Below are 13,756 nucleotides of genomic sequence, written 5' to 3'. Positions count from 1 at the left end.
GCTGGACACCTAGGGACACGGGCATGCAGCCTGAGTAGGGACATCAGTATCACTTGCTAGGCACGTCCATGCATAGTTGTCTGAGCAGCTCCCTGTGAGCTGGGGCACATTCACAAGCAGCATGGACATGGGGGAGGGATAGCTTAGTGGTTTGAGCATTGGCCTGCTAAACCCAGGGTTGCGAGTTCAATCCTTGAGGGGGCCATTTAGGGAACTGGGGTAAAAATCTGGCTGGGGATTGGCCCTGCTTTGAGCAGGGAGTTCAAGTAGATGACTTCCTGAGGTCCCTTCCAACTCTGACATTATGATTCTCTAAGGCCATCCACCAGTCAGCATAAAAGACATTTGCTGCCAGAAGATCACAACAGTGGTTAAAAGCATAGTTAAAAATAGGGCTGCAGGGGAGGAAGGAATCCACAAGGCTCTGCCAGTTTGGGGGGTTGGGAGCTACTGGGTTGGGACAGGGGATGGACCAACATTGGGAGTGGGCTTGTTGCCCCAGGAAGCAACATCTTCTGTGTGAATGGGATTGCATCTTGGTCCAAGAGGTTAGGCACCTCCTGCCTCAAGTTACTTTCCAGCAGTCACAGGCATTGTGGTGGGTTGCTGGAAGCAACAACCCAAGCAGCCACCAAGGTCCGAGATACAGGAAGTATCCCACTAGACTTCACTCGTCAAGTCACATTGTGTAGTGATCCCACCAGGTATCCTGTCCAGGGGAAGCAGGGTCAGGCCTTGTCTGGCAGCCCTCAAGAAACAGAAGTGCAGCAGGAAGCAGTTACTGAAGGTTTATAGGACCAACACCCCAGCATGGGGCTCTACTGGTGCCTTCCAGTCAAGAAACACAACTAAAAGGTCCTGACCACCCTGGTCATTAAGGATCCCAACACTTATTTTCACGGTTGCTTCATCATCTTGGTGAAATTCCATCGCAAGCAGCCACATACGGCTATCTAAATTCCCCTCCAGTCAGCAGTTTTGCTTGGAAGAGATATCTTCTCCCCTGCCAAGTTTCCTAACCAGAACTATTCCTTAGGGCCATCACCACTGCACATTACTGAACAGCTGCCATGTCTCACCCCACAGGTGGCTGCTTATCAGTAGTAGATTAAGTGATCCCAGAATTAAATCTGTGGAGAAACTCTAGGAAAAAGAAAAGAAAATTTATAGGAGAGAGCGGCTGACATGTCAGCCAATAAGACTATTTATTGTTACCTTACAATACAAACATGGCAGAAGGGGGGGGGGGGGGGGGGAAAAAAAAAAAAAGGGCTGGGGGGAACGAACAGATTCAACAGCAGCAGCTTTTACATAGGAGTCTATGTACACCACAGTGTAAAGTCAATTAAAAAAAATTAAATCCAAGTTTTGAAAACCCCCATGTGTGATCTAAAAAAACCCAGTAACCAGGAGTTTGGCTGAGAACTATATAGATTCTGCCTCCCCCCACAAATACATCTACAAATATTTTTCTAAGCCACCATTTCACAAGACCAGAAGCAAAGTTCTAAAGAGTCTAGACTTTACAGCTGACCAGGTCACACGTTCATAAAACCCACATGAGAAACTAGGTTTGAATCAAAACCCCCACCCTCTTCAAGGCCTCATTTGTCTGCATAGTCTATCGTTTGCATCCCTGTCTCGTCAAGACACGTCGTCCTCACAATGGCCTCTGTGACAGCATATGGGTCGCAGTTGGCTGCAGGCCGGCGGTCCTCGAAGTAGCCACAGCCATCCTGGCCGACTTGGCGGGGGATACGGATGCTCGCCCCTCGGTTAGCCACGCCAGCAGAGAACTCAAAGATGCTTGAAGTCTCGTGGTGCCCGGTCAGTCGCCTGGAGTTGTCCCTGCCCCCTCTGGGGTCGTACACACAGATGTGGTAGTCGTGTCGCTTGCTTAGCTTCTCAATGGCAGCTTCAATACATCTAACCAACAAGGAGAAGAACAGTTTAAAACACGGCTATGCAACACAATGCCCAGTGAAATTCTAGGCCATGGTGGGGGCTCCCAGGCACTATCGCAATACAAATAAAGAGATTGTGTTGAAAATAAGGGCTCTGAGTGTAGGGTGTGAGCATGACTGAGAAGCCTGCCAAATGCTGTTACTCAAGCAAGACACACACAGGGTTTTAGGCACAGGTGGCACCTTGGTCTCACCTGTTCTCTGTTTGGGGCACACAATAGTGGTCTTCCGAGAACCAAAATGTCTTCGTTTGACTCAAGTCACTGGGCCCAACATGAGGTATCTGGATGAAATTCAATGCAGCTCATACTATATCGGGGTCCCAACCTACAGCCCACCAGAGCATTTCATGAAGGATGTGACCAGCTTCAACACAATATACTAACGGGCGATTCAGTAGAATTTTTTTGTTGTGTGCAAATTTTAGGCACGAATCTCTTTATTTGTTTTTAACTAGACAATGCTATCTAAATACATACAAAACAAGCCAAACTTAAAATACAAAGTCAGCACAGGGGACTTTAAATCTTATTACAATATGCACAATCTGTTTGGCCCAAACAAGGTTGTGCTTAGGTTTATGTGACCATCATGTGCAGTAAGGTTGGGCACCACTGCACGAGATGATCCAATGGTCCCTTCTGGCCACAAAACTACAAAACCAGTTTTCTGTTCAGCCTCATGCGGACCCTGTGCATGGGGCTGTGGGGAGGGATTTCACTCATTATCTAGAAACTGTCACCAAGCCCCTTACAAAAGGTGCTACTAACCACAGTGACCCCAGACAGACTCCAGCTTAGCAACAGCATTAACTCACTTGAGACCACCCTCCTTCCTCATGTCTTCTGTGCTGTAATTGGTGTGGCACCCAGCTCCGTTCCAGTTGCCAGTCATCGGTTTGGGGTCCAACGTGGCCACGACCCCAAAGTCTTCACAGACGCGGTGCAAGATGAACCGTGCCATCCACAGGTGATCTCCCATCTCGATGCCTTCACAAGGCCCGACCTGGAATTCCCACTAGAAGGAGAAAGATGAGCATTAACGCTAAGGTTTGGGTTTCTGCCTTAGTCACTTGCTTTTGACTCAGTCGATCATGGCAGATTCCTGCCAGCTGGTCTGGCACGCATGCCAGTAAGCTATTTATCAAGGGTTTAATCATCCGGCTCAGGGGGCAGGGATGGGGGCAAAAAAAGCCAAATTAAACAAAAACTCCAAACGATTCATCCAGGGTTCGCCAAGACTCAGGCCTTGTCTACATGGGAAAGTCACATTGGTTTGACTTAAGGTGTGATTTTAAAATGGGTGCAACCCTCTCTTGCAGAATTAGGAATTTGAGCTAATCTGAAATAGGAGTGTCCATTCAGGGGTGGCGCTCGTTTAAAAGTCACACCTTCAGTGAAGTGGTGCAGCTTTCTCCTGGAGACCAAGCCCTAGCTGTATGAGGTCACTCGACTCAGTGGCAAGTGACTGTGCTGGTGTAGAGGAAATCTAGCCTGCACAGTGACTTTGGAAACCCCTGCTTCCACCTTTCAGCACTGGAGACCAGGTTCTCCAGAAGAACACACTGCCCCTGGTTGGAGAAGGAGCTCATTTCTCCCCTCCATGTAGTTTTGCTGAAGAATGCAGATACTCAATGCAGACAGCTCTCTTCGGTACCGGGCAAGAGGTCAAGTGCTGCAACAGCTGTGAGTAAGTGGGGCACAGGGAAGCTGGAGACTGGAAGAATCAAATCCCCAGGGAGAGCACTGCAAAGCTAATGCTCAGGGCATTGCAAAGTAAGTATTCCAACTCCCAGTCAGCTTCCTGCCTCAACGAATGCTCCCTGGACAGGACAAATGAGAAATGCTCCTTCCGTACATACCTGGGAAGGCATGACCTCAGCATTGGTGCCACATATCTTCACCCCGGCATAGATGCACGCCTTGTAGTGGGACTCGACAATATCTCGCCCGTACACCTTGTCTGCTCCAACCCCACAGTAATAAGGCCCTAGAAGGGAGACACAAGACACCACGTCATCAACCAAGGCAAGTTCAAGGGAGGAGCAGTGCCCCTTCATTTCCCATCCCACAAGCTTATCATCCAGCAGGTATTTCGAACTCTGAGACGTTCCCAGGGCTCTCCTTCCAGCACAAGAACCCCAACAGCCACGGAGATGCAATGGCTTCTCCAGCTCGGCTCCAGATTGAGCTGAAGGAACTTCATCTAGGAGCACGAGCAGTTCAATCTCCCTGGTACATCCAATTGTTGGCTTCCACTGAGGTTGCCAGCAACATGACCAACTGAAAGGTCTGTTCTGTTGTGTGGACATCTGCCCATTCTATGGGAAAGGTATTGAGACCAAAAGCTGCTCCATGTGAGAGCTGTTCAGTCCCCTCGCTGGCCCTGTCTACCGACTGGAACAGCAGCTAGGAAGTGAAAAGCTCCATAATCCATTCCCAACACTCTGGGCCATTTAGTCTCACGCTGCTACCCAGTATTCCCACTTGGATGAAGTGTTAATTTCCCCATAAACCTCATTTATACTCTAGCTATTGCATTCCTTAGTACTTAAAGTTCCAGCAGAGAGACTGCACAAGGGGATTTCCCAGTGGGGGTGGCAGGAAGAAAGGAAGTGAAGAACTGCTCCATTACAATGAACTCCACCCCTAACGCTAAGGCTGGCTTTGAGATAGTTCTGACAGCTACCGTTGCCTGTGTTTACTGCAACAAATTTGGAACCTGAATGAGTATTAACTTGTTGCAGTTTGCTTCACAGGAAGCAGTTAGCTCTGCAGTACAAACTCAGAGGGAAAAATGGAGATGTTGAGAATCAACTCCAGTCAGGGGATAACCCTCTAGTGTCACTAACCCCACACAATCCAGTCTAGGCAGCCGAACCAGTTTGTGTTTAGGGGGTGGGGGAATTTGCTGGAGTGCCCAGCCTTCACATTAATAACCATCTGCATATTTTTTCCCCCAGACAAATTCTCAAACCCTTGACAAACAAGTTCTAGAATGGAAAAGTTGTTTTCGTCTCAGGCAGCGTCAAGAGAGTGGTACCACTGCAGGGCACAAAATAGAAAGGTGTGCCACTGGGACTTAGCTGAACTTGAAACAGTGCTGCCTGTAATTTAAGTTTCAGGAAAAAGCTGCACCCATTTGCCTAAGTGCTAACTGGTAGGGTGATTCAGGGGAGAAGCCCATGGTTGGATCAACACCTTCAGAAGGAGTTCTGACTGTCTGAAGTGAGAACAGCAGCTGAATTAAGCCAGCCAAGGTAATCCACCCACCACTACCAGTTGGGATGGAAGAGCTTTTTTGCTTGGCTTCACTCACTGAGCGAGTTAAAACAGTCTTGGATGTAGGTCCTGCTGTGAGAACTGCATTGGAGATGGGGGAGTGTGTGTGCACGCACACTCCCCCCTGCACCCACACAGCATATGAGTCTCTGTCCACATGGTTCTTGTTGCAGGACAGGAGCCCCACTCATGAACTGCACAGGGTTTAGCACTGATCCTGTGACGTGCTAAGTGCCTTTGACTCCCATTGACCTCAATGGGAACTGCACCTTGTGCAGTCAGTCCTTTTGGCATAGAAGAGGTGAGCGAGCTGGGTAGCACTGTGCTAGCTAGCAGGAGTCTGGGAATACTGGTGGGCGGGGGAAGGCATTCAGGGGCAGGGGAGTCTCACTCTTACCTTGTGGACCTGGGAACCCATTATCAGGCCAGCCGTACGGGTGTCCATTGATGCCCAGCAGTGTGTACTCCTGCTCCATTCCAAACCACGGGTGGCTGTCCTTAACCAAGTCCATGACTTTTTTACATGTGTTCCTCAAGTTCGTTTCTGGAGAGAAGAGAAATTCCTTAATTAGACCTGGAACAGCTAACCTGGGGATCAGAAACCCTCCAGAATTTCATTCAGCCCATCACTGAGGGCCTCTCTTACTGGGGAAGACACAGCCCTCTATGAGCTAGAGACAGTTCTCCTCCAGCCAGCCTCTCTGTTGGGAATCTGCAACCAATATTGTTGTTATGAATTCATGACACTGTATTGGTTTGCACCGCGACAGACTTGTCTCAAAGACAGGACTAGGATGGCCCTGGCTGTGGAAAAGCTGAGCTGAGAGGCTGATAAATCCAGACCAACACAAGATGTGTTCAACAAGGAGAAAGGGAATAAGGAAAATAGCTGGTTACACAAGATCACCTCCCTCTATCCATGAGGAAAAATGTTCTCTGCTCACCCACCATTTGCTTTAGCATTGGAGGAAGACAACAGTGCTTGATTTCAAAGGGTTTGTAATTTTATATACAAAGTGCAAATGTAACCCCCTGCCCATTAAAACTGATCCACAAAAATCTATAAATATCTAAGTAGCCATATACCCTGCTGCCTTCCCCCATCCCATCACCACAGTATCTGGCCATTTGCCAAGTAGGTATGGATTTAGACCACCACCACCAGTAGTAGGCAAATAATCTTCCTATTTTGCAGATGGATACAGTCCCTTAAGCAGAAGTCCATCTTCCCACCCTATGTATGTGTCCAATCAAACTTCCCTGGACTCTCTTCCCACCTCACTGCCCCCCATGTTCTGGGCCAGCATTCGAGCTGGCCGACAGCTTGCAGAGCTCACTGAGCACCAGGGCTAGTCTATCTGGATTTCTCCCCGGATGGGAGTGCCACAGAAACCCATCAGAACAGTCCTGAAGATATTGTTGGCCCAAGTGAGACCTGGACCAGAAGAATCCAGGTAAAGGGGAGAAGGAGGAAGTGAAATAACAGGTTTTCCCTGTCACAAAATGGCAGCCTGCAGGTAACAAGTTGCACTTTTACCCACAGTGTTCACTGAAGAGACCCAAATGCTGCTGCGACAAACCGCAGGGATCTGTAAATAATGACAAAATCACCAGCAATGTTTTCTTTTAAAGGTCACACTTAGAACCTTAAATGGTGGAGAGAAAAATGAAGAGACCCTCTAGCCACGTAAGCTGAGCACCTTCAGAGAAAAGTCAGTTCAGGGATTGGCATTCACTGAGGACTAGGTAAGTGCTTAGTGTTATGGGCAACGCTGGCTGCCATATTCCCCTCTGAATCTCTTTAGCTGTACTAGGATCATGAACATGGTACAACAGAGGCATTTAAACAAGCTTCAGAAAACGAGATATTGTCTCCTGAAGCTCTTGCTGGGGGGAGAATTTGGCTCTGCTTCAACCCCCAAAGAAGCCACTGCTTTAAAGATACAGTTGAGCCCCACGCTAGCTGCTATGAATCAGCTGATTCCTTTATCTGTAGAGGATGGTTGGCTAATTTAATTAAACAAAATATTGTAACCACAGGAAATTTGTTGTGCATGACACAGGACCTTTCTGCATACTTTTGCCAGAAAAGCCTTGCCTTCATTTATCAAGTTAAATGCCCCTTGATTCAAGTTAAGGAATGTCTCATGTTTAAGAGCTTGTTTAATCTATTAAACCATACTGCTTTAAACACAGTAACATGGATAACCTCCCTGTTTGACAGAATAGAGCCAAGCGCGTGGAGTTAAATGCTTTTTTTGATTATTTTAAGTCATACATTCAGTCATCTGAGATCACAGCAGTTGCCTCTCAGAGCTGTATTACTGCTTGATAGGTATATCTAGCCTCTGTTTGCCAGAAGCTGGGAATGGATCACTTGGATGATTACCTTATGTATGTTACAAGAACTAACTTAAAGAGCCCAACACCACAAATGTACAGGTAGAGACCCAGAACTGAGCTTTCCAGCCACATCATCAAGCCGGCACATGGTTATTAGACGGGTGTCTCAAAAAGTGGAGCGATTCTTAAAGAAAACCTTTGTCAGAATGGAAGTACAGAAATACTTGAGAACACAGTATTCTTAAAAGTCCTGAAATCAAGATTTAGACTACGGTACTTCACACAAAAGTGAAATGTCAGAGTCTTAGCGTTTTTACAACCAACCACCCTATCTTGGACCACCACATCCCTCAGACCTCCACCATCCCAGCGAAAGCTTTGCATACTGACATGTGGTCCCCACATATAGGGGATCACCTGACTTTCCTTTGCCCTCACAGGAGCCAGGAGACTTCATTCATAACTACAGCTCGTTCATGCTCAACAATGATCCGAGATAATTTTAGACAAGGTCATGAATCAGCTTCTCCACAATCACCCTGAACACATAGACCTGATTCCTGCTGTGCGCCTGACATATCACTATACCCGGCTATAGGCCAGGATCAAGGCTACAGATATCATAGGTGAGAAGATCAAACGGTTGGAACTCAGAAGCAACACACGAGATACAGATTTCCTTTCTCAAAGTAACCAGTGGAGCTTTCCAGCAGCAAGGGGGAAGGAAGTGTGGGTGTGGTGCGAAGTGAAGGTTCCAAGTACCTTAGCTTACTGGCATATAGGTTTTTATTTAAAATACACAATCACTTCTATGTTTTCAAACCCTAACTTCCAAGTTTGTCTTAACGTTCAAGATGCTACATTCTAGTAATCAGGTTATAGTAAGCATTCAGGGAGATTGTATATTTGAGCACCAGGTTAAAATTACTTGGTGCTGGCCTGGTCTATGAGGCGTGTGGTGAACTCTGCTACTTTTTGACCACTTAATAGAATTCTCCTTGTCCTTCCAACACTTGCTAAGATGGGTTTCTGCAGATAACCAGGACCAGCAACGGGGTTTTTGCATGCCTAGGTTAGCTGAGCAAAATATAGCTCAGTCACAGATTAGCACACGATCACTTGCAACTTCCCACCGACCTCAAGTGGCATTGTTGTGCTCAGCACTTTGAGAATGAGGCCCTAATATTTTGATACTGATGGCATTTAGCTGGTGTGTCTGTTTGGTAACACACTGGCTCTGGTAACAACCAGTAACCTCACCTGCATGTTTTCTGTTGTATTTCAGGACCTCACACAACACTAGCTTGTTCGGGTCCAGACAGAAGGGGTCTCGGAACATCCTGACTGGTATCAAGAACATATCACTGTTGGAGCCTTCAGCTTGGTCTGTACTGGATCCATCGAAATTCCATTCTGGGACATCTGGGAGCAAGAGGAAACGGAAAAATCCCTAAGATTAAAAATCCCTCAATTTGATCATGTCAAATGTTCGAGAATTTTAAGATGACAGCAATCAGCACCCAGGGAGGATATACTCTGCAACATGCCACTGAAAATTGCTTCAGAAGGAAATCCAGGAAGCTTCTGACTCCCTTGTATCTACATCAAGCCCAGTCCTGCAGCTACTACCCCCATCACTGACCACAAAGGGGACAATAATCCAGTAACACTTATAGATGCTAGAACTGGGGATGCAGCACCACCCCCTCATTTGAAGCAGTTTCCATAATTTATAGGGTTCAGTTTTGTAAAATGGCTTTAGCAAGCACCCCCACTATAACACCCCTTAACCTCTTTGATGGTTCAAACAAGATACTAGATTTAGACTTCAAACAGCTCACAGCATTGTTAGTGACTAACACCAGACAGGGTTAACATCTCCATTCCAGCCATAGAGGTGCCTCACAAACTAGAGGTCTGGCCTCCAGTCCTTTGGCTCTGTGTCCGCAGCACCTAGCCAAATCCCATTACAAATTACTTATGATGGAATCCCATTTAAACATGCTTCTTGGAAATGAGCCCTGCTCTTCCGAGGCAAGAATGCTTCCCCCTCACCATCCTAGCACTGATGGCAGAGAGATGATGGATAGCAAACACCATCATCCTGGAGAAGGCTGGCTATTTACCAGAATACCTTATACAACCTGGTGATAACATCTGCAACCCTGTTCATATACTTTGTATAATCCACAGGGAAGAGAGATCTGTTCTGTGCATTATGCCACCAAATGAATCAAAAACATACAGCAGCTCCTCATATAACGTTATGAGTATCACAGACCTTGGATCTAAAACTCTTGGCTTCTATATTCTGCTTCATGTACAGATAAGAGAGCGACTGCTCCAAACAGCTAACAGGCCCAGCGTTACCTTCTATGCACTTTGGTTCCTGGTCCATGGTTCGAGTTTTACAGCGGACGCCTTCTCCACTTCCATCAATCCATACGTAAGTCACCAGGATCTTGCCCCCCTGGGGAAGCCTCATGTACTGGTCCCTGACCACCTTGTTCAGCTTGGAACTGTGTGACACAGACATGTTGATGGATCTAGAAAACTGAGGAGAACAGAAGTCCCAGTTACAGAGACTGTTCCAGAACAACGTGGACTCACTCTAGCCATGGGGAGAGCAGGAAAAAACCTCTCAGCCCCCACAGCTCACTCCTTCCCAGCAGGCAGATGGGAGAGCAGGCAACTTATTTCTCCTTACGGTGGTAACAGTCTCAGCAGATGCACAGTTTTATGATCTTGCCCCACTTCCTTTCCACTGCAGAGATGGTGCTTTGGCGCCATTTCCTATTTAAATTTTGTAACTGAGGACGATTGAACATAAACCCCAGAGCAGTTCCACCAGCCCATGAGGCCGGGGGAGAAGGGGGAAACCGCCCCTCCCCCACAATAATGACCTGGGACACTTGTGATCAGTTCTATCTCTGCACAAAGAGACGGTCCTGCCCCCAAGCGCGGCCTTTGTTAAAAAGATTCATTTACAGAAGCCCGAGGAGGGCGGGCAAAGGGCCGAAGCGCCACAGATCTGCGGCCAGGGACACAGCGCCGGCCTTGCAGGCTGTAAGGCTGGCGCAGCCACGCGGGGCTCGTCCACACACACAAGCTGGGGCGGTTTGGCTACACCGGTGCGGCCCCAGCGACGCGCACGAGGCGTGCTCGGGCTAAAAGACAAGCCCCGGGAAGCCGAGGAAATGGCTGGGACTCCGGATTCGCGGCATCTCCCCGCCCGGCTTGAGCACGATGCTGCCAGAGCGGCACGGCCCGGGCAGCGCAGCCCCAGGGGCGCGGGGGAAGAGCTGCCGGGGACGTCCCCACCCGCGGGATCCCGGAGGCGGCAGCAGGGCTTGCGCTGGAGCAGGGCGCAGCTTCCCGCCGGAGACCAGCGGGGCAGCCCGACCCCAGGGCATGGACCATCCCCGGGCCGGAGCACGTGGCGCCCGCGGCCCCCACTTACCGCGCCTGGCCGCGCAGGAGCCCAGCACCGCGACGCAGCTGCTGCCTCTCCCCGCCCGCAGACCAGCGGCGGCCGGAGCCCGCTCTTATAGGCGCCCAGCCAGGCAGCGGGGCCAGGGGCAGAGTGGGGCGGCCGCTCCCCAGCTGATGCAAGAGCCGGCAGAGGGTTGGCTCCCTTCGCCCCTCCCCGCGCTCCGGGCCGGCCCCACGGCCGCGCTGGGGTGGGGAGTCGCTTTGCGCTCTAGTTCCCCCTTCTCGGGTACGAGCGCAGTCTGCGATTAGTCCCCGCCCAGCCTGCCGGAAGTTTGGAACAAGTTTGGTTCTTTGGCCGTGTTGTTTTCTGTTTTGTTATTGTAGGGTCGCCCGGCCTGAAAGGCGGCTGGGACGATGATTTTTGTGCTTGCACGTGGGGCCAGGGCGGGAGCTGCCTGGGGCGGAGAGGTGCACAGAGGGCAAGGGATGGATTTTTGAGAAGGTTTAAGGGGGGGGATTGGAGGAAAAAGGGGGTGTTTGGAGCAGTAGAGGTGCAGAGGTTGTGACCTGTGCATGGAGTGTTGCCCAATACTCTTTCTAAAGCCTCAGTTCCTGGAGGCAAGTGATATAGAAATAGCAGCTTGCTTTTTAAAAGTATGTTTTATTTGTCTGTGGTGCAGAGAAAAAATAAGACAACCAGACAGCAAATAAAAACACAAAATAATTTTTAAAAATCATTATTTTTAAGCCAAGCTCATGATATTTGGGGACCTACCTCATGTATTATGGATGCATGCGTGACCTTGGCAGTACTACAGGATGTACATCCTTTCCACACAATCTCTGCTTTGATCACGCTTTTCAGGATCGGTTCTAGCCTGGGCTGGGTTTCGGGTTGGTGGAAGCATGGATGGACCTTAAACTAGGGAATGACAGAAGCAACTGGAGAAATTATTGAATAGATCTGCTTGAAAAGAAAGCTTGCCATTTTAAAGGTTTTTTCAATTTAAAAACAAAAAATCAGATGAGAAATATAACCCAAAGCATTTTGGGGAGGGGGAGGCATAGCTCATGGTTGAGCATTGGCTTGCAAACCCAGGTTGTGAGTTAATCCACGTGGTGAAATGCAATGTTGGCCAGAGCTCTGCCTACCTGTGGCAACGATGGTTAGATAAAAACAAGATGGTCTGCACAGTGATCATGGAGCTAATTAGTAACTAGATGAAGGATAAACGAAAATAAGATTGGGACTAGGGTTTTTTAGTAATCAAAAGGGCTAACTTTTAAAGAATTACAGAAATTAAGGGAAGTGATTGGGACTGAAGATTGTGGATCTAAAAAAGCAGAGGAGGCCTGGAATAATAAAAAGTTGGCAAAACATCAGAAGCCGCACACCAAGAAGGGGGAAAAAAATCATAGAGTGTAGACCAAGCTGAGAGCAAAAGAGGTGATTAACGAAAAGCAGAAAGCCTACGAGGAGTGGAAGATGGGAGGGATCTAGCAACGGAAAGCTACTTATGAGGGACAGAACATTAGGGATAAAGTGAGAAAAGGCCAACAAGCAATGATAGTTGGAGCTGTGCAAAGGAATTAAAATATAAAAGGTTCCTATGGACATTAATAGAAAAAAACAAGAAAAGAAAAGAGGACCGGCTAACCATGAGGAATGGAGTGGAGTTAAGGAATAATCTAGGCATGGAATATTAAACAAATACTTTTGACACACCATCAAGTCTTTTAATGAGGCTAATGAAAGAACTTAGGATAATGGTAGGAGCAAAGAATGAGGATATAGAGGTAGAAATACCACATCCGAGGTTAGAAGCAAATGACAAGGGCTAATGGACTAAATCGGGGGCCAGATAAATCTCATCCAAGAATATTAAAGGACTGGCACATGAATTGCAACCCTTATTATCAAGAATTTTTAATCGAATAGTAAACTCAGGGGTTGTAACCATGACTGAAGAAAATTGCTAAATATCTTTAAAAAAGGGAAAAAAAGTGATCCAGTAACTATAGGCCCGTTAGTTGAAACATCTGTAGTATACAACGTCTTGGAAAAAATTTTGAAAGAAGAAAGTAAGTTAAGGACACTGAGGTCAAGTGAATTGGACCAAAATAAACATGGCTTTACAAAAGGTGATTCGTGCCAAACCAACCTGATTCTTCTTGAGAAGGTAACAGATTTTTAGAACCAAAGGAAAACATAGTGGATCAATTTAACCTCATTTCAGTAAGGCAAATGATATTGTTCCACATGGGAGTTATTAGTTAACATTGGAAAAGATGGGATCAGTAATTGAAAATTGAGAAAGGTGGATAAGGAACTGGTTAAAGGGGAGACTACAACGGGTCGTAACTGAAAGGTGAACTGTCAGGCTGGAGGAGATACTAGTGGCGTCCTCAGGGATCGTTTTTGAGGCCAATCTTATTTAATTTTTTTTTACTGACTTACACAAAAAGTAAAAGTTTGCGGATGACACACAAGCTGGAGTATGCTAACCGTAAGAGAGGACCCGGAGTCAGACAGGAAGATTGGATGACCTGTAACTGGAGTAATAAGTAAAGATGAAATTTTAATAGTGGAAAAAGTGCAAGGCCATCCATTTAGGGATTATAACAGAACCTATTGTTAAGAGCTGGGAGGCATCACAGTTGGAAGTAACAGAGGAGGAAAAGACCTTGGGAGTATTGGTTGAGCACAGGAGACTAGAACCGCCAATGTGAATAGCC

The 13,756-nt window shown here is 47.5% G+C and overlaps 1 protein-coding gene across 1 annotated transcript; it reads right to left on the bottom strand.

The window, feature by feature from the left end:
• Positions 1–1,163: 1,163 nt before the first annotated feature.
• Positions 1,164–11,103, bottom strand: LOC116816180 (glutamine synthetase). The gene is made up of 7 exons (XM_032765216.2): positions 11,049–11,103; positions 9,959–10,134; positions 8,849–9,010; positions 5,643–5,789; positions 3,826–3,953; positions 2,782–2,981; positions 1,164–1,926 (listed from the first exon to the last, which is right to left on the bottom strand). The coding sequence occupies exons 2-7, from the start codon at positions 10,122–10,124 to the stop codon at positions 1,605–1,607; spliced, it is 1,125 nt and encodes a 374-aa protein (XP_032621107.1). The 5' UTR covers positions 10,125–10,134; positions 11,049–11,103; the 3' UTR covers positions 1,164–1,604.
• Between the last annotated feature and the right edge of the window lie 2,653 nt (positions 11,104–13,756).

This window comes from Chelonoidis abingdonii, chromosome 24 (genome assembly GCF_003597395.2).
Source record: "Chelonoidis abingdonii isolate Lonesome George chromosome 24, CheloAbing_2.0, whole genome shotgun sequence".
Taxonomy (NCBI): domain Eukaryota; kingdom Metazoa; phylum Chordata; order Testudines; family Testudinidae; genus Chelonoidis; species Chelonoidis abingdonii.
The sequence above is the reverse complement of the archived record's forward strand: the minus strand, read 5'-3'. Positions and strand labels throughout refer to the sequence as shown.